Source organism: Phoenix dactylifera, chromosome 2, assembly GCF_051530095.1.
Source record: "Phoenix dactylifera cultivar Ajwa chromosome 2, Ajwa_hap1_PhDact_Kaust_v1.1, whole genome shotgun sequence".
In the NCBI taxonomy this organism is placed as follows: domain Eukaryota; kingdom Viridiplantae; phylum Streptophyta; class Magnoliopsida; order Arecales; family Arecaceae; genus Phoenix; species Phoenix dactylifera.
Window position 1 is genome coordinate 28633502 of NC_143191.1, and position 22849 is coordinate 28656350.

Below are 22849 nucleotides of genomic sequence, written 5' to 3' on the forward strand. Positions count from 1 at the left end.
AGATTTTCTAATTTTGTCGGGGGCGGCGATGGCCAAATCAAGATTTTCTAGATGCACCGTCTCTCATCTTTAATTTCTTTATTTAGAAAACAAAAAATGACATTTGGAAAAATCAAAGAGCACAAGAACGATATATAACTGGGAAATCAAGAGATCAAGTAAATAGGGCATAAAAGAAAATCAACCATGAAATCTATCGGAACAGTAAACATAATTACATACATTTTCACAAGCCCGCAAGGCAACGGGAGGAAAGCGTCTTTTCTGGCATAGCAAATTTTACCCCCACTTATGGCGCCGAATCCAACCCTTGCGGGCGCTGTGATGGCAAATTAGGTAATATGATCGAAACAACAGGGCCAATCTAGTAATCTCGTCCAACAATAGTTTAAAGAACCGCCTAAATCCCGACGCGGTCGCGGTGCCCGGTCCTCCCCTGCTAAAATGGCAAGGCATAAAGCTGCAGGGGGGGAAGAAAGCCACTCGGCGCGAAAATTCGCCGAATCCGGAGGTTTATCCCCCCTTCTTCCTTCCCCAAACCTCGCTCTGGCTTAAAACCCCCGTCGAAGCCCTTATCTCCTCTGATCGTTGCCGTCTCGGTTTCCTCTCTTTCGTCCGCTTTTCTTGCAGTATGGCGGCGATGGCCCTCTCCTCTCCTTCGGTGAGACCCGGGGCATCGTTCCTCGTCGGAGGATCGGGGATTCATACGGCCTCCAGAACCCTAGCTTCGAGAGTGCCTCTATCTGGATTCGTGGTGAGTTATTTTGCTGAGACTTGAATTTATACTATGATGGTTGTTTATTTCTTGCTCTGAAGAATATCTGTCATGGATTCTGGAAATAAGAAGGTGCTTGGATGAATAAGGGGTAGTTTTTTGGTTATCAGTCTTTGGGTAGATTATTCCAGTGAAAGAGCGTTTAATGTTTGATCGAAATAAAGTAATGGCCCAAGGAACAGAGCGAAATAACTTTACGTATCTTAAGGTAGATGCAACTTGATAACAAAAGACGATGATGGATTAGAAGTAAAGAACAGGTTTTATTCGCGGAGAATATGGAACGAGTGCTCGTAAAGTTGATGGAAGGAAGAATCTAGTGTGTGAATATATTTGGAGTTCTGTTTTTGAGCACGATGAGAGTGCAGTATAATGTGTAAGGGAATAAAATCTTTCAATGATGGTGTGAATGATATTTGTAGTATGTGGAAGTGTAGAAAACAGTGAAAAAAGAAAAGGGGGCAATTGGCTCATTGGTTGAACCGACACTTGAATCAAAGTTATGAAGATAAATCAGAGGTGCCTGACTTAATAAACAGAACAGTGGCACTTAATAAACAGCTTGCCCCAACTTAACTCAGTCAGAAGTGTTAGCATTTGAAATGACTTTCTAGAGTTTCTTGTAATAGAAGACTTAGGAACTTTAAATTTGCAACTTCTCCTTTTGCATGCTTTTTAGTGAAAAGTATGTTGACAAGAAAATTTAATCTAGCACATGGCATAAACTTCGATTTGTCAAATTATATGCTCTCTTATGTATAGATCATGATCAATGATCTGATCTCCAACTCTGGGGGTTCATTATAGATTATACTAAAGGTTTAATGTTTAGCATGCCATGAAAACCGACACACATACTTACAACCATACTTGCATTCTGCATGCCTTCATGCATAAATGCGTACATGCATGCATTAGGTTTCGGAGGTTGTAATGATGAACACTTTGTGACTCCTCAACACTTGCCATTAATACAATTTGTCTATGTAATTTTGCACTTGGAGACCCATTAAAGTATCACGAATATACTATCAATAGGACAAGAGTGTCTTAATAACTTTTAAGCCTCCTTTTTTTTTTCTGAATAGAGAAGAGAAAGCTTGAAATTTCATGAGTGGTTTTGAATCCCCAACAAAAGTCAAAGATGTTGCTTTATAAGAATGAATATGGGAGTACTGTCTCCAATAATGATCTTGTCATCACACCTTAAACTAGGATGATAGAGTCTGACCTTTTTATTTTTTTATTTTTTTGAGGAAAATGTTTAAAGAGATTCACCACAAATTTCATTATAGATGAAATGAGTACAAAGAGAAAGCAAGAATAAAAAAGAGAAAGTAGAGAGAAGGAAAAGAAAAAGAAAGAGGTAAGGGACCCTTAATAGCCTAACAATCAATGTAATATAGGTCGATTAGCTTTAGATTATCCGGAGAAAAAGGGTTGAACTGAGTTGCAAGTCGCTTCAGGTGCATGGGGCCAAAATGCACAACCTTTAGAAAATCGAGCATGACTTCCAAACTATAAGTTGGATTTTAGTGATTTGGTGGTCTTGGAAAGTTATCGACTAGATGATCAAAAGTCACAAGCGATCAGAGGCTAATTCCATCATTTTCCTGCAATTGTTGGTCAATCAAACTTGTTGCTTGTATTTTAGAAAATTTTTAAGAAATTTCTATGTCGTTAGGCTTAGAAAGTCTGATTTTGATCGGGTTTGAGCTGGGAGATATATTTTGAGTAGTATATGTTTTTATTGATGTTTTTTTTTAATTCGAGTTTTGCTATTTTTGATAATGTAGGATTGGAGTCATATAAATAAGGGATGATGATTGCGTAATTGAACATTACTTATAATAATATTGAAGCTTATTTTCTTTGAGTTTTTTTTTCCACTCTATGTTTCTTAAGAAGACAATGTTCTTCTTCCCTACTCTTAAAAGATTGGTGCTAGGAAATGTGTTATTAGAGTGGGATTGCCCGATCCATGGCAACCAAGACTCAATAGGGCATGGAGAACCGTCAAGGTAGTATTCCTAAGGACCTTACCTTAATAGATCCCTATAGAGTGATCACCTAGATTTTCTAATGCATGGTTCAGCAAAATCAATAATTAACGAATCTGCATAATCAATTAGGCCAATTAGAAGGTCGTGGCTGAGATTAGCACCAACGAAATCAAAATCTCGATTAACATGATCGACTCCAAGGAGGAGATGATTCCAGAGATGAGGAGGTGAATGATGGAAACCCTCATCATGAAAGATAAGGAAATTCTGATGGAAATTTTTGTACAAAGATGGATTTACCCTCTTTTAATGGGTTCCTTCAAATTGAGTTCCTTGACTAGCTATTTGAAGTTGAAAGATTCTTCGAGTACATGAACATTCTAAAGGGTAGAAGGTGAAGCTGGTGGTGTATCATTTTAAGGGAGTTGTTGTAGCCTGGTGGGGGGAGCTTCAACACACTCGAGTCCATCTTAAAACCCCCTAGTAAAATCTTGGCCAAAGATGAAGAAATTATTGCAAAATCAGTTTCTGTCACTTGACTATGAACAGGTTCTAGACAAGTAGTATCAAAACTGCTGTTAGGGAGCCAATTAGTACAAGATTATGCCGCAGAATTCTTTGAGCTCACCTCACCAATTGATTGAATGAGAGGGATGCCCAGAAGGTTTCTAGATTTGTTGGATGGTTGTAGTTGGTAATCCAAGATAGGGTTGATATGCAACCAATCTACCAATTTAACGAGGTGATCCAACTTCAAGTTATATAGAGGAGTAGCTTGCTTGTTCAACTCTTAGAAGCCAACTAGGAGTAGGGCAGATGAGCATGGTTCCCCCTGCCCCTTGTATGGATGCAGATTATAGAATAATTGATCTCAGGAAGGTCCCAACAAGAATGAGCATCCAATCGATTGTCATCTTGAACCAAAATGGAGAAAGGTCTAGGAATTATTTCAACCAGTGTCTTAAACATGCTAAAACAAACATTGTAGCCCTGAAGATATAGAAGAATATGAAGAGCAGCTATATCAAGAAGATGATAATACCCAAACAAGATTTGTTGAACTAGTATTGGAGATTGTATTGCCAGTGAATGGTTCAACATGGTAGCTGTACTTACCATACTGATCCAATGCATATCAGAACCATAATGCTTTGCCCGTCTTTCTATTGGCAAGAATTATAAGGATAACATGTGGTGTGATATAATAGGTATGGATGTACGTCATCTACTACTTAGTAGGTCCTAGCAACATGATGTAGATTTCACTCATAATGGCAGGGATAGTTTGTTTACGTCTTATAAAGGTGGAAATAAAATCATCTTTGGCTTGATAAGAAACAATTCGAAGTTTTTAAAGTGGAGGGGAAGTCCTTTCTAGTGGTAAAGGATTTGCGGACCGAGAGTGAAGAAGGCGGAGAGATCTATGCTTTGATGGTGCAAGGAGATGATGTGCTGCCCATTGATGTCTTAGAGGAGCCGAAGCCATTGATGATAGAATTTTAAGAGATCATGCCTAAGGAATATCTAGATGGCCTACCTCATAAGAAAGATATCCAGTATTAGATTGATCTCGTTCTTGGCGTGATTTTACCTAAGCTACCACATTATTGAATGAGTCCCATGGAGCACGAGATTCTACAAGGCCAAGTGCAAGGCCTGTAGTGCAAGAGCTTAGTGCATGAAAGCTTAAGGCCGTGTTGTTCTTATTGATACCAAAAAAGGATGGTTGCTTGAGGATGTGTATGGACAGTCGGGCTATCAATCAAATTAAGATATGCCGTACTGTATCAAACCGGATGGTATAGGACGTACTATACCATACCAGTTCAATACTGGCACACAGTAAGGGAGGCGTATTGACCACGTAATAGGGTAGCATCGATACCGAGCCCGGTATGGAGATGATGTACCTTGAATCAAATCATTATGAAGTACATATTCCCAATTCCACATTTAGGCGATATGTTAGGCATGTTGGAGGGGTCAAAGTTCTCAAACATTGACCTCAGAAGTGGATACCACTAGATTCAAATCAGATCTAGGGATGAGTGGAAGATAGCATTTAAGGCTAAAGAGGGCTTGTATGAGTGGTTGGTTATCCCTTTTGGGCTCTCAAATGCATCCAGCACATTTATGAGATTGATGAACCAAGTATTGAATCCCTTCATTGGAAAATCTCAATTTTAATTCAAACATGGGTTTGACTCATTCTAAGGCGGCGATGGAGTTGCTCTGCGATGGAAATAAGGCCATGCTGGTGAAGAGAGGGCACGGGGAATGACGTTAGGTGATAGGGGTGGAGCTAGTGGAGGATAGACAGTGGTGGTCGAGCATGGGAGGGTCACCGAGATGAATCAAGTGTTGGAACTTGAGGGTTAGCCAGCAGCCTCCACCCAATGACCCAATGTGTTTGTTATTTTGCTTATGCTATTTTTATGTTGGACTAATGCGGAGTCAACCTAGTGGCCAAAGTGGTTTTGTAGTCCCTTTGGAATGAGGTGATGATGTGACCGGCCTTCAGGTAGTGGTGTAGACGTTGCAGGGTGTCATGGAGGTGAGCATGCCACTATGGCCGTGTTTAATCGTCAAGAGCGGCAAAGGATATGATGGAAGGAGTAATCAACTAGCAGTAGATTAACTTAGTGGTGGAGTCCAGTAAAATAGCCTTAGAGTCTGATGATGGAAAGCTGCACAAGGGCACTCGGGAGCAGCACGCATTGTGGTCCTTCATCTCGTGGGGGACCAGCCGGTTGAGCCTAGATGGACACTTTCAAAATTTGAAATGGTCTTAATTTGTTTGGATTGAGTTGTAAGGTCATCATTTTAATAGACTAGTTGACTTGGTTTGGATTTGTTAGGCTACTATTGTTGCAAGAAAAACAAGGAAGAAGAACACTATCTTCTTAACCAATGGAGTGAAAAAGCTCAAATTTCAATGTTATTATGAACAAATGTTCAATTATACAATCATCAGCCCCTATTCATAAGAATCCAATCCTAAATTACCAAAAATAGAAAAATAACTTGAATTAGGAAAACTCCAAACAAAACATATCTACTACTCAAACCCCGATTCAATCCTCATCAAATTAGACTCTCTAAGCTTCAGGAATAGAAATTTCCTAAATATTTCCTAAAATACAAAGGACTAGTTTGACCAACCAAAAACAGCAAGAAAACGGGATTAGCTTTTGACTGATCTGCAACTTTTGACCATCTTCATAAGCTTTCCAACGCCACCTAGATCACTAAAATCTGACTTAAGTCATGCTCATTTTCTGATGCTTGCACGTTTTAAACCCATGCTCCTGAACTGATTTGCAACTTGGTTCGATCCATCTTCTAGGATAATCCAAGCTAATTATTTTACATCAGTCCCCTTAAGAAAAACTCATCCTTGAGTTTCCAGTAGTTACAACACAAGCTCTAGCTCAAGATCTTTTATATTGAAGGTCTTTGAGATTCCTATGGTGTAAGGCAGATCAGCAACTTAGGTATTGTCATTAATTTTCTTGATAATCCAATATAGTCCAATCTTTTTGTCCTTCATCCTGTTATGTATTCTTGTTGGAGAAATTTTTTTCCTCATATACATCATCACCTGATCTCCCTCTTGGAATACTGAAGCTCGCCGATGTTTATCAACAACTTCCTTGTTCCTGGTATTTCATTCTTCCAACTTCTTCACATCTGCATGCATTGTAGCCATTTTTTCAACCATATTAATTGCTGCTGCATTCAAACGTGGAATCTTTGGCAATGGTACCAAATCTAGTGTGTGTTGAGGTGTTCAATCATAGACGATCTGGAATGGCGACTTTAAGGAAAACTCAACTTGCACCAAGCAGTAAACCCATTGCTTTGGCTTGATGCTAGAAAGACATCGAATGATGTCCCGAAGAGTTTGGTTCGTCACCTCTATTTGGCCATCAGTTTATGGGTCACATGTACTCTTGTACTGCAAGGATCTGTCAAACCACCTCCAAAAGTTCGCCAAAAATGGCTAAGTAATTTTCTATCACAACTTAAGTAAGGGCTTTGGGCACACCATGAAGATGAACCACCTCCCTGAAAATAGATTCACGGAATTGGAGGCATGAGGAATCAGAGGAACCTGTCAACCATTACAAAAGTAGAAATCATACCTTGTTTGGTTCGTTACCTGCTCTTGGAATAGGCAATGGGGTGTACAAGCCAGTGTTCTGTGAATGGTCTTTTTCAGTCTGGTAAATATAGCACCATTCCGCATCTCTTCCCACATCTTTCTTGTGTTGCAGTATCGCTCTCCTCCACCATGTAGTATTGTCTCTCGTCCTAAGTGCCCGGCTAGGCCACTCGCATGCAATTCATGGATAATGTGCTCACGTAAGGAACTTCGAGGAATAAATAGATAACCATCATGCTCATACAGTTTTACTGGTTGCTCCTTGCTGTATCTAGCCCATTCTTCCTGGAAATCTTCATCATCCGTATAAAGATCTTTTAGGTAATTGAGGTTCACAAACTCACTACTTAAAATGACCAACAGAGCAGCTCTTCGACTCAATGCATCAGCCACCTTGTTTTGGTGGCCAGACTAGTGCACATAATTATACTCCTTGCCTCCTCCAAAGTACTAATCGACCTAGCATGCGTCCAGTTCGTGTTGTTTGGCTTGCTAACATTCTTCAAAGCTTTATGATTAGAATACAACAAGAAATCCTTCTAAATAAGATAATGCTGCTGATGCTATAAAGCTTGGACCATAAAGTACAACTCAAGCTCGTAAGTGAACCACTTATGTTGGCTAATGTTCAACTTTTTACCATAATATGCCACTGGTCGACTCTTAAGAAAGAATAGTTCCTATTTCAATATGCAAAGCATTATAGTCAACTTCAAATAACTTGTCAAAGTTAGGAAAAGCTAAAACTGGTGCAGAAGTCAACTCTCTTTCAAGAGTACAAAGTTTTTCTCGGCCTCTTCCGTGCAATTAAATTATCCTTTCTTCATATAATCTGTAAGTCGTGCAGCTATACTGCTGAAGTTCTGCATGAATCACCTATAGAAAGTTGCAGCCCATGTAAGCTCCTCAAATCTGTAACACACTTTAGTGTAGGGCACTTACGAACCACCTTCACTTTCTCCTCATCCACCCAACCAGGCTATTAGCTAAGAAATTGCATTTCTTGAGCTTCACATATAAGATTTTCTCTTGAAGGATGGAGATAGTGCATAGATGCTTGAGATGCTCAGCTACACTGTGGTTACACAGTGTTTGATAAAGAAATTAAAGGGTTGATGAGATGGAAGAAAGCGATGTAGAGAAAAAGAAACTTCCTTGGCTTCCTGCGTGCGAAGCGAATGGGCACCGTGCATTGGTCAGTTTCAGGGCAGGATAGTATATATTTCTCAGAACATGGAGTGTGAATTGAAGGTGATGCAGTGGCACGAGGTAGCCGAGACAATGGTGTAGCAGTGTAGCCCTTATTTTTCCCAAGCCAAGATGTGAGTCGAGATCTGTGATTTTCTCGACTCTATGCTGGAGAGCGGCAGAGTGGGAGGCAGTGGTGAGATGGAGTTGAAGGTGGCAGCAAGGGAGATGCCAAAGAGGTGCTTTCCAGCACTTGCCGTTGACACCCCGCATGGCTTCCCTACAATGCAACAACCCCATTGGGCTATTGTTAAAGGGACTCTCAAACTAGAGAAGAAAGAGGAGGTAGGGAGAATAGAGGAGGAGAGAGGGAAGGAAGGGGCAAGAGAAGGGGAGGGGGGGTGCTCCCTGACCACAGAGGGTTGATGAGCCCAAAGGGAGAGGCTGCGACAAAGATTAGTGTTAGATATTACCAAGTCTGAAAAAGATACCTAATTTATATGCTCATGTTTGTGATTTGATTAGAATTTGAAGGACTAGTCAGCTAATATGTCTAGGCCAAGCTTGCGAGGATTTTAGATTACTTAACAAAGATGATAAATGACATGAGGAGGATGTTGAAGCTTACGAGGAGCTTGTAGACCTTCTTAAGCATGAACTACGTTGCAATCAGTCAAAATTCATAGTTTCATTATCTCTTAACACTGGGATAATGCATTTTAAGTTTATTGACTATTATCTAAGTTACCTTTGCACTGTTTAATGGAGCCATGCGGCTGAAAAATGACCTTGTAGGTTTATTTGCAGCTGATATGAACTTAGAGCAAGTTCCAAGGTATTAAAATGTTGGAGACCTCTAAAGTCACTTGCCTCGGGTATTTGCTATTTGCAACAAAGCATTGGGATTCATGGTGGGTAGGAGTTTAGCAAGGGGGAAAGAACTGAATGAGCATGGACTCCAATGAAGAGCATCTTGTGGCAATCAGGGGCACAATGCATGAATTCACGATAATGGAACATTAGGGTTCGCGGTGACACATCATGATCTCTGGGCCATATTAGAAGAAACTAAGAAAGTTCTAGAACAGAGAGAGAGAAAATAAAAGGGTCCCAATTTATGTATCAACTTTATTAATGATAAGTAAAATAAGCACATTTTCATATCATGTTATATGGCATTACATGACTAATAACTTATTAGAATGGCCATATGTAAAGAAAGATACTTTATTTCCCATTCATATATTCACCAGGTGAGGTGTTTGATGGTGCCAGTGCTAAAAATTGGAGAACGTGCTGCTACTCTGCCTACAGCTATAGAATATAAGGAAGCAAAATGGGCAATTTCTTTCTTTTTTTTAAAGTTCTTTTAGTTTTGTTTTATGATTAAATTGATTGAAGTTTGAGACAATGCTGAAGCAACTTCAGCTTAATGCTGTTATTAATTCATAAATGCCAAACAATATGCAGTAACTTCAAACTTGTTTAGTGAAGATATTACTCCATCTCTTTTAATCACTTGTTTAAAGTTTATCTATTCATTTGGTTATAATCACGTGCTTCTTTGATTGTTATTGTTGTTTCTTCCTTCTGATAGAAGTCTGAGGTGCCCAAGCCATTGCGATTTTTTAATGAAAGCTTGTGCACACCAGCATTGAAAGATCCCGCTGTACCTGGCCTTTCAGTAACACATCAAGAGAAGGAAATTGTACAGAAGCCTGATACAAGAATGAGAATTTTCTCTGGCACTGCAAATCTTCCACTTGCACAGGTTCTTACTTTTCTTGCTTCAGTTAAATACATGGATGTCCAGCCCAGCGCACGACCTATGGGCATTTTATTAATTCACACTGGCTAGGAACTAATTTGCACTCAGAAATGGATAAGTATATTTCTTTAATAATGTAGGCAGGCCTATCCTCTCTCAAAAGAAAAAAATAAAAATATAGGTATGCCTACTTTGTGTGGATGGAGAATGCGATTGTACTCTCAATTCGTATCTTGAAAGTATTCAATGATAGCAAATGTAAATAAAAGGTTGCTCACATTTATGTTGCGAAGCTGCCATGACATCTATTTACTTGCCATTGGCGATATGGCATATAGTTTCTTGGGCTATCAAATCAAATTTTTTATGCTATCAATTGCCAGATTCCAGAGGGCCCATCGGAATAAATCAGTGATAACATAGTACATTTCCATATTATACCAACAACCTTGTAACCAGGTTATCTTGTTTTCTAGAAAACGATGCTTCTTACCTTCTAAGGATGACTGTGTCTACGGAATCCAAAATTAAAAGGAGAAACCTAAGCCATCTTTTGTGAAGTCTGTCTATCTTTTTGCAGATGCTGCTTGTGCTTTAGATCAATTGCAAATATTCCTTTAACATGACGGATCATCTAGAGTATGGGAAAATAATGTTATATCTTGCAGATAAATAAAGGTAATCATTTAGCCAATGGCTTACCTTGACATATGGATGATGGGCCAGAGCATTCATAATGATACTGCATCCTGTTTTGTTCTCAACTACCTACTGGTGCTTTAGTGTGGGTCTGAGTTTATGTTTGTAGTGGTGTGTCACTGATCCTTAACTTTTAGCAAATGCATGGGGCAATGCTAACTTGACATGATGGATCTAGTACTAGTGCTGCACAGGCTAAAAGCGTAAAGATGCAATCAGTAATATCATTCTTGCCTCACTTCAAGTTGTGCTTTTGAACAAACTGAGCTAGCTAGATGCCTATGCATTATCATGGATATAAGAGACATCCAAACAACATAATGAGTACCTGGGATGCCTTGATGAATACTCCAATCCTCCCAACAACATCAGATCACTTGCATGAGACTCTGCCAACAACTAGAGATAGATTTGTTCATGCAACAAGAGTGCGCCTAAGGAGTCTAGTCTTGACATTTTTTGATGTAAAATTCCTTGTTCCTTGATTTTCAGAGTGGGGATCTGGTTAGTTTCTAGCATGATATGAAAGGCTTTGTTATGATTTTCAATTTATATTCATCAATTTCTTTCTGCTGTTTGTGCATGTACATAGGAAGTTGCAAGCTACATAGGTTTGAACCTTGGCAAAATTAATATTAAATGCTTTGCTGATGGGGAGATATACGTGCAACTGCAAGAGAGTGTCAGAGGATGTGATGTTTTTCTTGTGCAACCAACATGTGCCCCAGCAAATGAGAATCTTATGGAGCTTCTGGTAATGATAGATGCATGTAGGAGAGCCTCTGCACGGACCATTACAGCTGTGATTCCATATTTTGGATATGCTAGAGCAGATAGAAAGGTAAATTCTTTTTCTCTGTTGTACACAACATTTTAAATCCTGTGGGATGGGGCTGTGGCGGTTTGCCTATGGAACGGGATGAGCTGTCATCCCACTCCGTCTCGACACTTAGGACAGGGGATGTTCTAAGACGTACTGATTGGTATATTCGAACAATGGGGGGACGTTCTTGTCCGATTACTCAAGATGGGACCCTATTCCGGTGTCCTGCGGGAGTCCTGCCGGGATTTGAGACCATTGTTGTACATCTATTTTGGTACTAAGTTGACATTTTCAGATGCACATATATTATACACAAGCACACTGAAGACAAAAGTATTTCTAAACAGCACAAAATTCAGAAATGTTAGAATAAGCTTGTACTTTCCAGTTGTCTTTCTAAATGCTCTCTCTTGTGAGCTAGAATTTTTTAACATCAGCTTTTGAGCCTTCGATATGGTGGATGATGCTTACAGCTGCCATTCAGCTTCACCTCTTATTACACTTATTAGATGGCCTTTCACTTTTCGGGATGTATTTCTTTTTCTGATGACCTATTCTTTTTAATTCCTTGATGCTGTTGAATCTTTCATGATTCCAGACTCAAGGACGTGAATCCATTGCTGCCAAACTTGTTGCGAACTTGATCACAGAAGCTGGAGCCGATCGAGTTCTTTCTTGTGATCTCCATTCTGGACAGGCAATGGGATATTTTGATATTTTTGTCGATCATGTATTTGGACAGGTATTTTTTTGCATATGTACCTTCTCATCATGCGTGTTTTTTTAGTTCTAAGCAGGTTTGCACTAAAACAATATTATCTTTTGTGGTGCTTGGCATATGAAAATTGGAGAATATTATTATCCTGTCAAATGTATAACGAATTATTTAACTTATGCAGCCTGTGATTCTGGATTACTTGGCTAGTAAGAAAATTTCTCCAAAGGACCTGGTGGTTGTTTCTCCAGACGTGGGAGGGGTTGCACGAGCCCGTGGTTTGGCCAAGAAGTTATCAGATGCACCTTTAGCTATTGTTGATAAAAGACGTCAAGGACATAATATCTCTGAGGTGAATATGCTGTGTTTAGGGATCATTTCATACATTTATCCTGTAATTTCTTCTTTTTATGTTTCAGACTGCTAAAGTAAGAAGTCATAAAACTACAACCTGAAGAAGTAGATTTGTTCAATTAAGCAGGATTGTAAAACACAATATTTCTAAATATCTCTTATACCTTTGTGTCTCATGTTTCCAATCTAATATTGTAAAATCCTTTTCTAGCTTCCATAATATTTTTTTTAAAAAATAAATAAGACCGGAGAATAGACCTTGTGTTTTATTCTTATGAATCAAATTCAGATATGTGGAAGAAACAATTTTCACAGAATCCTAATCAAAAATTGAATTTGAATTATGCAGGTTATGAACTTGATTGGGGATGTGAAGGGAAAGGTAGCTGTTCTGGTGGATGACATGATTGACACTGCTGGTAAGCTATTCTGCATCTAAACTAATAATATACAAGGCAAATCTTGCAATATATCATTGTAGACATGCTTTTCATGTTACTTAACATATTTATGAATTTAGGAACAATCACCAATGCGGCAGATTTGTTGCAGAAGGAGGGTGCAAGTGCAGTTTATGCATGCTGCACCCATGCTGTTTTCAGGTAACCACTTGTTTTGAATTCACATCCATGTCTGTCAACCCTATCATGATTGAAATATCAGATTCGTGGTCTTCCATAGTCTATATTTATACTTAGTAATTTGCTTGTTGTAAATTGTTAATTAAAACAATATGCAATACTTCCTCTCAGTCATGAATGACTGAATTCAGAAAAAATGTTTTATGCATCTGAAGTCCATAATTCATAGTTATTAAGATTTCTTGGTTAGATAGAAAGTATATAGTTGATAATTGATGATTGGGTAATTATTTCTTAAAGTCATAAGCTACAGTTGAGAGTCAGTTCCATAATTAGTATATAGTCTAAACATAGCAGTCAGATAGCCCAAAGCTACCACTGGTGATAGACTTAGCCTATTGACGCAGTTGCTTAGATGCCTAGGCAGTTGCACAAGTAATGTAGTACCAAGTCATAAAATTTCTGATCCAATTACTTTATGTTTATTAAGATTTTATGCTATATACATTAAAATAAAACTTTTATATCCATCAAGATTCAGGGAATATGTGGTGAATATATTTGTATAAGTACTCCTTAGAACACTCCTCTGATATTTTTAATTTGTAAATCTATACTAAACTAAAGAAAGAAGTAATCGCATATCATTTTGGCTTAGCTCAAATGGCACAAGGTGTTAAATTTCCTTGCTTGTGTAACTTGTTGGAGGTTGGAGCCTAGGTCTGGGGTTCCAAATGAATGGCCTTCTAGAGTTGCTTGTTTAACATTTTATTGGAAGAGGAAATGGAGTGTTTTACTGCCTTTCTTGAGGAACTAGTTGGGATGGAAATTTAAGACTATATATTGCTGATTGGATAGGCTGTCATGATGATAGTGCTTATCTGATCTTGAATCTTACTATCAAAGAACTCACATAGCTTTTATTTGATCTTGGTGAAAATAAGCTCCAGGGGCTGATGGCTTCCAATTTTATTCCTTCAGAAGTTATGGGAAGTCATAAAAAAAGATCTTTTGTGAATATTTGCATATATGAAGGTAAAGAAAACTTTGAATGCTTGAACTTTGCATACATTGTAGTAATACCTTAGAAAAGCGGTGTGGCAAGGTGGAGAATTTCAACCAATCAGCGTACAAAATGGAATGCAGAAGATTGTAAATCAGGTACTAGCTAATAGTTAAAATTTTATTTGAATTCTAATCCATGCATCTCAGCATAAAAGGTACATACATATAGGATGAATTTGCCACAGAATGGGAAATTGCTTCTTGGTATCATAGTACTAATTGGAAGTATTGATTAAGATGGACTGAAAATGCATATGAAAATGTTGATTTAAATTTCCTATTCTAGGTGATGGCAGTTCAATGTCTTTCGGGTAAATAAATGCATTGGATGAGAAGAATATCTGCAATTTGTTAAATTAGTTGTTCTAATATGTGCAATGACTAGAAGGTGCACAAAATGCAAGGTGATGTGGGGGCTTTTGTCTCAATCGCATCCTAGTTTTGGGATCGAGACCGATGTGTATCAAATCACTAGTTTAAAAGATCCTAGCCGTCCATATTTTAATGAAGGGTTTCGGTGATTTTTAAAGTCTCTTTTCGTCAAGTTACTGTAGCATTACTGTATCAGCCACTATTCAAGGGTATTGATTGCAGATTATGCAGGGGCTTTTGTGTCTTTTAGGATTTTTTCCTTACGATTTAATTGATTGCTAGGATTTGTTTTTTTTCCAGTAATCAAGATTTAAAGTTATGGTGTTGAGTATATATAAAGGTTGTAATCTTCTTTTCCAAGAGATGGTCTTTGAGATGATTTGATTGAAAGAAAAAAAGCCAAAGTTCGGCCATGCTCCCCTCTCTTTCTCCGATTCTGTCTCCTCGTCCTTTTCTCTAATTCTTATCTTCTTCCACGTTCTACTACTCTTCCTGTTATTATTATGTCTTATGCTATTAATTTTGCAGCTAAAAGCACTTCAAAATTCTTGTCCCTACCCATGAAACCCTAATTTCCTTTCATCTTAAACCGTAATTCTTCGCTTCAGAAGCCTGCCATCGCATATAAGCAGCTCTAACCTCTACTGTCCTACGCAAGGTATGCGGAACTGTCTCGAACCGCCTAGTCCGGGGCGTCTCGGGCCGTACCGGTGGCGGACCGGGACGGTTCCTCCATTGAAACCAAGACGCCTCTTGCCGTCGTCGGAGGGGGAGAAGAGAAGAAAAAAGAGGAAGAGAGAGAGAGCGGGGAAGGAAGGAAAAGGGAGAGGAAGGAAGAGAGGCTGGCCGGCGGAGGCCGGGGAGCCTCCGCGCAGAGGAGGTAGAGGCCGGAGAGACGCGGAGGCAGCGTTCAGTCTCCGGTCCGGAGGGGGGTTTTTTAAGTTGAAGTCGGCAAACAGGGCGTCTCCCCGACCTCCGCCTCCTCCACATGAAGGCTCCCCGACTTCTACCGGCCGGCCTCTCTCTTCCTTCGTCTCCCTCTCCCTCCTTTTTCCGCTCTCTCTCTCTCTCTTCTTCTCTCGTTCTGCCTCTCCCCCATTTCTTTTACTGTGTCAGTACAGGCCTGACGTGGCACGGCGCGGGCCCGTACCGACTCGTTTCGCCAAGCAACCAGTCCGGTGCCCAGTATCGGTTCCGCCGACGTTGGTCCTACGTCAAGAGGTTTCACTCAGGGGTATATGTGTGTTTGTATGAGTACTCATATATTTTTATTTGTGCATTTAGGTATGCGTACATATGTGCACACATAAACACATTTTGCAGCTTGTCAGCTTGTCTACTTCCCAAATGACTGCTTGGAAGGTGAAAGAACAGTAAGTTTTATAAGTTTTCTTAAGGTATCTACTGATATGAAGAAGAGCACAGGAAGGGAATCATCCCCTATTTCTTGTTTTATGTACAAATGGATAGTCACAAAAGCTTCCTATTCCTATATTATCTCTATACAATATTTACATGATTTTCTCCAACATGTTGTGTCAAGAGAGCATTCAAGAGATAAGAGTAATAACCTATTGTGTCTTATACATATTTAAAAGTATAAGGAAACAGTACATATCATCAATTTGTAATCCCACTGTTGGTCTTAAGACAACTTTGATAGTGTAAAAAGAAGAATTCAGAGATGTCAGGTGCATAATTTTGCCTTTCTATCATTGTTTTTTTACTTATGAGTTCCTAGAGCTCAGGAACCAGATGAGGAAGGACAAAAGTTCAGTTGATGTATGGCATGGAAATAGTGACGTAGCCGCTGGCCTACCATGTGCATTGTCCGTGCAAAATAATCCCTTCGGTCCATGCATGTTTTAAACTTGTCTATACTGCAGAAGGAAATTTGGTGCATGGTTAGATGGATGCAAATATGTATGAGATGCAATGCAGAAGCCATTCTACCGAATAAAATAGAATTTCTGTGCGCCTCATCTGGAGTTTTGATGTTGTTACGATTGCTGGGTCATTGATATTACTTTGCATGTTGAAAGAAGTAATAGCTCTTAAAACATTACCTTTTGCATCTGAGTTCTTTGTTAAATAAGATTTTTCATGCTTTGTTTGCAGTCCTCCTGCAATTGAAAGGCTCTCTGGAGGTCTTTTTCAAGAAGTGATAGTTACAAACACCATTCCAGTTGCCGAACATAATTATTTTCCTCAACTGGTTGTTCTGTCTGTGGCAAACCTTCTTGCTGAGACCATCCGTCGTGTTCATGGTGATGGCTCTGTCAGCAGCATTTTTCAGTGAAATTAGGTGATTAATTTTTATCTTTCACTAATAGTTGTCTCCATATTTCTGAATTGCCCTTGACTTTAGGTCATGAAACCATTGTTTGAAGTTTCTTCTGTATATTTTAGTGCATACTCTTGGCTGATGATTATGTCTATTCTCCAGCTTTATTCCCCAATTTTGTTTTATTCCATCATTAATTACTAACATTCTGTAATACTGGTATACTGATTTTTGTGTTTTTCCATCATAGAATTATTGCATGTTTATCTGGATCTGTGCCTGTAGCTTTAGCTTCTTATCTGAGATCACCTGTTGGTTTTATATGCTGTGCCTGATAATGTTATCTGTAATTATGAAATGTTAATCATCAAGTTTACTCATTCAATCATCTTAAGCAGCTACTCTTATAATAGTACTGTTGTTGTTGTCATTTTAAGTTTGTCTTTTTTAGCTATATCAATGTGTGCATCCATGTAACAACCCAGGATCTCACCCAAAATGGCTAGTCGGAAGGTATTATTTGGGTTCCTTGATCCTGTATAAGTACCCAAGATCTACCCAGCAAATAACTGATGTGGGACTAAATACACGCCCGCACGGGTTCTCACATACTCCCTCCGTTCAAGCCCTGACGTCCTCGTCAGGCTAAGGGTTCATATCTATTCAAATCTAATCACAAACACTATGATTGGCCTGTGGTCAGCCCCAATGAATCCGTGCTGCAGTGTCCCATACCATTTGTAACAATCTAGGACCTCACCCAAAATGGCTAGCCGGAAGGTATTATTTGGGTTCGTTGATCCTGTATAAGTACCCAAGATTTCCCCAGCGAATAACCGATGTGGAAGTAAACACACGCCCGCTCGGGTTCTCACAATCCATGCTTTTGATTAGCACATATCCATATTGCAAAGTTTATTAATATTGAGCAAAAAATTTGTGGCACTCATTTATTGGAACTCTTGTTGCTTATCTTTTGTTTCCTGTAGGATTATGGATGCGTCTCCATTTGGTTTTGCGCTTGCCAATTAAAACAGTACGTGAAGACAACCTTTTTTATTTGAAAGTATATTTAAAAATCTGTGGCTTTTTGATTTTTTTAAACCTGAAGAGCTTTTTCATTTGGTAACAAAGTTATGGACTACATTTAGAGATCAGGTTATCATAAATTGATGGGAGGCATCTCAAGTTACAGCCTTGACTGCATCTGGCACGCTTCAGCGGTCATTGTCAGAACATTATGTGGGCAGAAACTGTCATTTCGTTGGGAAGACCCAATGAAACTCACTATAACCCTGATCCTATTATGTATGTTCCATAAAATTTATCATTTATTATCAGTGGCTACAGAGGAATGTTCTTAGATTTGTTGCCTGGTCCTTGGTAAAACAGTGAGTTTTTCTCCATATATATTTTGTTGGTTGCTCTTCACATCTGTGGTTTAATAACTCCAAGAATGATTTAGGCCAATCAATGATCAATATCCCTGCAGATCTGAAGTTGTCTGCTTTCCACTTCCGTCTCTGGGTTACCAGACTGATTTGCTCCCTTCATATTTCCTATCAGAACCCAAAAAGAAACGTTGAGGCAGACATTTGCAAGTCCACCCTCTGTTTATCGTCAGACTTATAGTAGCTTTTGAACATAAACCACAGCATTGCACCATTCTGCCTCCTCCAAGATCTCGCTCCAGTTCTTATTGGATAGATATACTGCCTGAAGACTCCATCACATTTGACCAAAAAAAAAAAAAGAAAAGAAAAGAAAAAAAAGACTACATCAAGATCCAGCATTGCTCTGGTAGAATTCTGTCATCGAGGGCAGGCTCACAGATGTTAAATTACGGACCTGGAATGTAGAGGAATGTAGATGATGCTTAATTTCTTCAGAGGAGCTGAATTCCATTTCCAATGGTGTCCATTAACCAGTAAGGATCATAGGTGCATCTGGTTGGTACAGACAACCGTTGAAGCATGAAATTGCCATCAGGCTTAAGTCGCAAGCTGGAACCTTTCTTTAGGGTAATCTGGGTGAGTTAGACATGTAAAAACAGTCTGAAGCTCTGTCATTCAATAACGCCTCTGGATCTTGCAAGGACAAAGTTTCTGGTGTCAAGTTGTAAAAAGCATATGAGGCGTCAGTGAATTAGCCCTCCAGGCTGCCTAGCTAGTGTGGTTTGTGAGCAAACTGTCCATTGGTGGTCAGTTCAAGGTTGGCTCTGCTCTCCATAGGATTGTCTTCCTTCAGAACATATCAGAAAGACTTTAGACAAATTACGCTTACGATCCACCCTCTTGATTCTTTTTCAAATTACACTTACAATCTACCCTCTTGATTCTTTTTTCTGTGGTATAATTTTATGTATTTTCTTCCAGTTGCAAGTACAGATACTGCAAAGAGTTTAGGACTTTTTCCCTTATTTTTTCCTCTCTTTTTTTAAATCCAATAACTGAGCAGGCAGTTCGGCTGATGACATTTCTGAGGTCCAAATATGCTTCCTCTTTGCATTCAATAGATCTTGCTTTGAATCGATTACTGTACCATCATGTAAAATCAAGGACTTTCCCTCTCTCCTGTACATTAAGCTTTCATTCACACGCTGGTTCTTATGCAACACTTCAGGGGTAACACATACTATCAAAATCCCTGTTATTTGATGCACAAGCTAACTACATGAAGAGTGAGAGCAAAAAGAAACACTCTCTAGGAGTTTTAAAATCGATACACTTGCTAACCCATGGATTGACAAAATAGATTTACACAAAGATCAAGGTTGGCTAGAGAATGCCATTATTTTTTGCAGAAGCAGGACATAGGTTAACAACAAACATGAGACATATCGTAGTAGCAAGTACATGATTTCAGATTCTCAAGAAAAGCACATGATTTCACTGGATTGAACTCATGTAGGAGGAAGGATCAGGGGGCTCTGGGATTGAGGTTGCTCCGTCCAGCATCTGAGTCACCTTTTGCATTGTAGGTCTCATTGATGGCTCCTCCTGGATACACCAAAGGGCCACCTTCACAAATCTCTCCACCCTCTTCATGTCAAAGGCTGCCTCTTCATCACCTTCCACCACTAATTCCAACATCCCATCTCTGTAGCAATCGCTAACCCAGTATGTGAGTATCAGTCGCTCCTCGTTCCCCACCTCTTGTTCCACGCACTTCCTGCAGCACACGATCTCCAGCAACATAACTCCAAAACTGTACACATCCACCTTTGCTGTGATCCCTATGTTCTTGAACCACTCTGGCGCAACATACCCTCTGGTCCCTCTGATGGCGGTGTTTGTTCGAGTCTGGTCTGTCCTCAGGAGCTTTGCCAGTCCAAAATCAGATATCCTTGCAACTAAATTGTCGTCCAAGAGTATGTTCTGAGGCTTTATGTCACAATGGATGATTTGGTTGCTGCACTCTTCGTGCAAGTACAGGAGGCCTCTTGCAATCCCCAGAGCTATCTGGACTCGCAGGTTCCAGTTTGGCCTGACGCTTCCAAAGAGGAATTCCCTCAGTGAGCCATTTTTCATGAATTCATATACCAGAAGCCGTTCATTCCCCTCGTTGCAGAATCCATGCAGTCGGACTAGGTTCTTGTGGTAGGTCCGGCCGATGCTTCCGACTTCGTTCATAAATTCCTTGTCCATGTCTGGCAAAAGGTTATCAAGTTTCTTAACCGCAACACAGGTTGTGGGTCCATCATCGAAGTAACCCTTGTAGACTCTGCTGAAAGCACCGCTACCCAGTTCTTCGCTGAATCCATTTGTGGCTTCTTCAAGCTCACTGTATGTAAATAAGCGAAGGCTCAGCGCTGCCATGTTCGAGCCAGGCTGAAGCTTCCGCTTCACTTTGTTGTGAGAACAAAAGCTCACGAAAAGTATTGCAGTGATGAGGACAAAATTCACAACAGCAGAGCTTCCTAGAAGCAGCGATCCAACCAAAATCCAAGCCCCTCTGTCTTTCTTCACTATGACTGGAGACGGAGATGGAGGCTGGGAGTTATTACCTTTGGCTACTTTGATGAGAGCCCTTCTCTCAACGTAAGCGCCCATCTTCCCGTTGGAAAGCGGGAGCTTCTTCTTCCAACAATCCCCATTATTATAGATAGCAACTGCACAGAAGCAGTCGCTTAAGCATTCTTTTCTACATTGGTCCTCATCTACGGGGTTGAAGTGCTCGTAATCAGATAAAGGCCAGTCGACGTCGATCTTCACTGAGAAATCATACAGTGACTCTATCTCCTTCTCATCTGCGTCACATCTTTGTGCTGGAAAATTTGCTTGACACCCTTTGTACTTCCTATTTGGATCCAAAAAGGAATACCCGGGTGGACACTCGCAGTCGACGCTTTGGTTGCCAAATGTGCAGTAGCTATTGAAGCCGCAAACCCCACTCCCGCTCGCCGTCCTTATCGCTTGGCAGATATCTGGAGGCTGGAAATCCACCAGATTCCAGCCTTCGTTCCAGCTTCCATCCCGCATCCCATTCTTTGGATAGACGTACTGCCTGAAGACCCCATCAGAGTCGAGGGTTGCCCTGTGATAGAAATCACCCATTGAAGCTATTGGCGCAGATGTAAAATTGAATCGAGTCCCGTTATTTAGGTCCAAGTAAATGGTACCCAGCTCGTCGAAGACGAGCCGTGTGCCGTTTCCAACACTGTTGCTGGCCCAGTAAGGATCGTATTGAAATCCAGACGGGACGGCCACGGGATAAAACACTAGATTACCGTCAGCTTGGACGCTGAGCTTGAACCTTCCACTGGAGTAATCCGTGTCCATCATGCGGGCTCGCAGATCGGTGCCCAGATTCAATACTTGGGAGGGCAAGATGGTATCCGAGGGACTGTCAAAGCTCTGCCAACTAACGGATGCATCAGCGCTTGCAAGCACGAAGTTTCCAGTATCGAGCATGGCAGCGTAGGAGGCATTGCTGATGTCAGCGTCCCACACGTCCTGGCCGTTGTGGTCTTTGAGCGAGAGATCCCCGTCGGTGGTCAGCTGCACTACGGCTCCGTCTTGCACCAGTTTGTCTCCGTTCGCGTACCAAACTACGGTTTTGTTTGCTGTCTTCACGAACCAGATGGCAAGCAGGAAGAGGCTGCTATCGGTTTCGAGGGGATAAAATCCAAAGGCGAACTCGCCGGAAGGCGAGAGCCACGAGCTGTTTTCGCCTAGGGGAGTCAGGGAGGAGCCCAAGCTTATGTTGTGGTAAGCCTGAGCATCTGAAGGGCTGATTAAAGCTTGAAGCAGGAGGAGAGGTGGTAGGAAATGGTGGAACAGAGAAGAGGGCGCCATACCAGCGAGTGGGATTTGGTTGTAGGATTTTTCTCCACAGGATTTTTCTCCAGTGGAGATTGTTAACCTGGCTGTAGCTGGCTCAGTTATTGGAGGAAGGAATCTTGGAAAAATGTAGCACCCTGAAAGCATCGCGGAATAGTCGTAGATGTCCCCAAGAGAGAGTAAATGGTAGCCATTCGTTCATGGTATAACATCAGAGACAGAAAAGTCTTCCAACACCGTTCGAATAGTCTGCAGACCCGACCGCCCCATTTTCACTGCTTTCTCTTGTCCGCACTAAAAACTAGACCTTAAAGTCTTCCGCTGGTCAAAAAAAAAAAAAAAAAAAAAGGGTTGAACCAAGCCGAATCGATCAGTTTAGTCCGAACTGAACTGATCCGGTCTCTGACCGATCAGATCAGCTCGGCAGTAGAAAATGATTTCGATCCCAAGAAAGCTGGAATCTAATTGGCTCTAGCCAAAATCAACCGAAATCAACTAGAACCGGCCGGAATCGTCCCATCCGATTCGATTCGGTTCGCATCGGTACCAACTCGTACCAAAAAAAAATCTTCTCTTACTCACCTTACGCCAAAAAAAAAGAAAAGAAAAGTCTTCTGTTAGCCATCAAAGTCCTTTCAGCCGGTGTAGTAATCAATGAGAGATTCCTAATTGGCTCTTCGGCTGCAAATGGTCCCAGTCATGTCTTAATCTGCTACAATTGCTGCAAATAATTGAGTTCCTATAAGATCTAGTATCTAATCTCCCGAGGCATGTT

At 40.4% G+C, this 22849-nt stretch overlaps 2 protein-coding genes across 9 annotated transcripts; one reads left to right on the forward strand and one right to left on the reverse strand.

The window, feature by feature from the left end:
* The first annotated feature begins 423 nt into the window (after positions 1 to 423).
* LOC103697209 (ribose-phosphate pyrophosphokinase 1-like) lies at positions 424 to 19196 on the forward strand. Of its 8 annotated transcripts, none has more exons than XM_088715789.1 (10): positions 424 to 511; positions 631 to 754; positions 9729 to 9902; positions 11191 to 11439; positions 12020 to 12163; positions 12321 to 12488; positions 12840 to 12909; positions 13011 to 13092; positions 16627 to 16813; positions 17782 to 19196. In XM_088715789.1, exons 2-9 carry the CDS (start codon positions 632 to 634, stop codon positions 16805 to 16807), a joined length of 1191 nt encoding a protein of 396 aa, XP_088571915.1. In that variant the 5' UTR covers positions 424 to 511; position 631; the 3' UTR covers positions 16808 to 16813; positions 17782 to 19196. The 8 variants fall into 8 exon arrangements, 4 of the variants coding, with proteins under 4 accessions (XP_088571915.1, XP_088571916.1, XP_088571918.1 ...); XM_088715790.1 differs by having other exon boundaries at positions 9732 to 9902; XR_602534.3 differs by having other exon boundaries at positions 427 to 754; positions 17782 to 17828; positions 17944 to 19196.
* A 306-nt stretch (positions 19197 to 19502) lies between these two features.
* Positions 19503 to 22310, reverse strand: LOC103697208 (G-type lectin S-receptor-like serine/threonine-protein kinase LECRK3). The gene has a single exon (XM_008779022.5). It carries the CDS (start codon positions 22219 to 22221, stop codon positions 19681 to 19683), a length of 2541 nt encoding a protein of 846 aa, XP_008777244.3. The 5' UTR covers positions 22222 to 22310; the 3' UTR covers positions 19503 to 19680.
* Between the last annotated feature and the right edge of the window lie 539 nt (positions 22311 to 22849).

What these genes read in the sequence shown, in the direction of transcription:
- LOC103697209 (XM_088715789.1), top strand. Translation starts at nt 632, where the DNA reads ATGGCGGCGATGGCCCTCTCCTCTCCTTCGGTGAGACCCGGGGCATCG. An exon ending in TCGATCATGTATTTGGACAG is followed by an intron (nt 12,164 to 12,320) that starts GTATTTTTTTGC and finishes TAACTTATGCAG; the next exon opens with CCTGTGATTCTGGATTACTT. An exon ending in TGCACCCATGCTGTTTTCAG is followed by an intron (nt 13,093 to 16,626) that starts GTAACCACTTGT and finishes CTTTGTTTGCAG; the next exon opens with TCCTCCTGCAATTGAAAGGC.
- LOC103697208 (XM_008779022.5), bottom strand. Translation starts at nt 22,221, where the DNA reads ATGCTTTCAGGGTGCTACATTTTTCCAAGATTCCTTCCTCCAATAACT.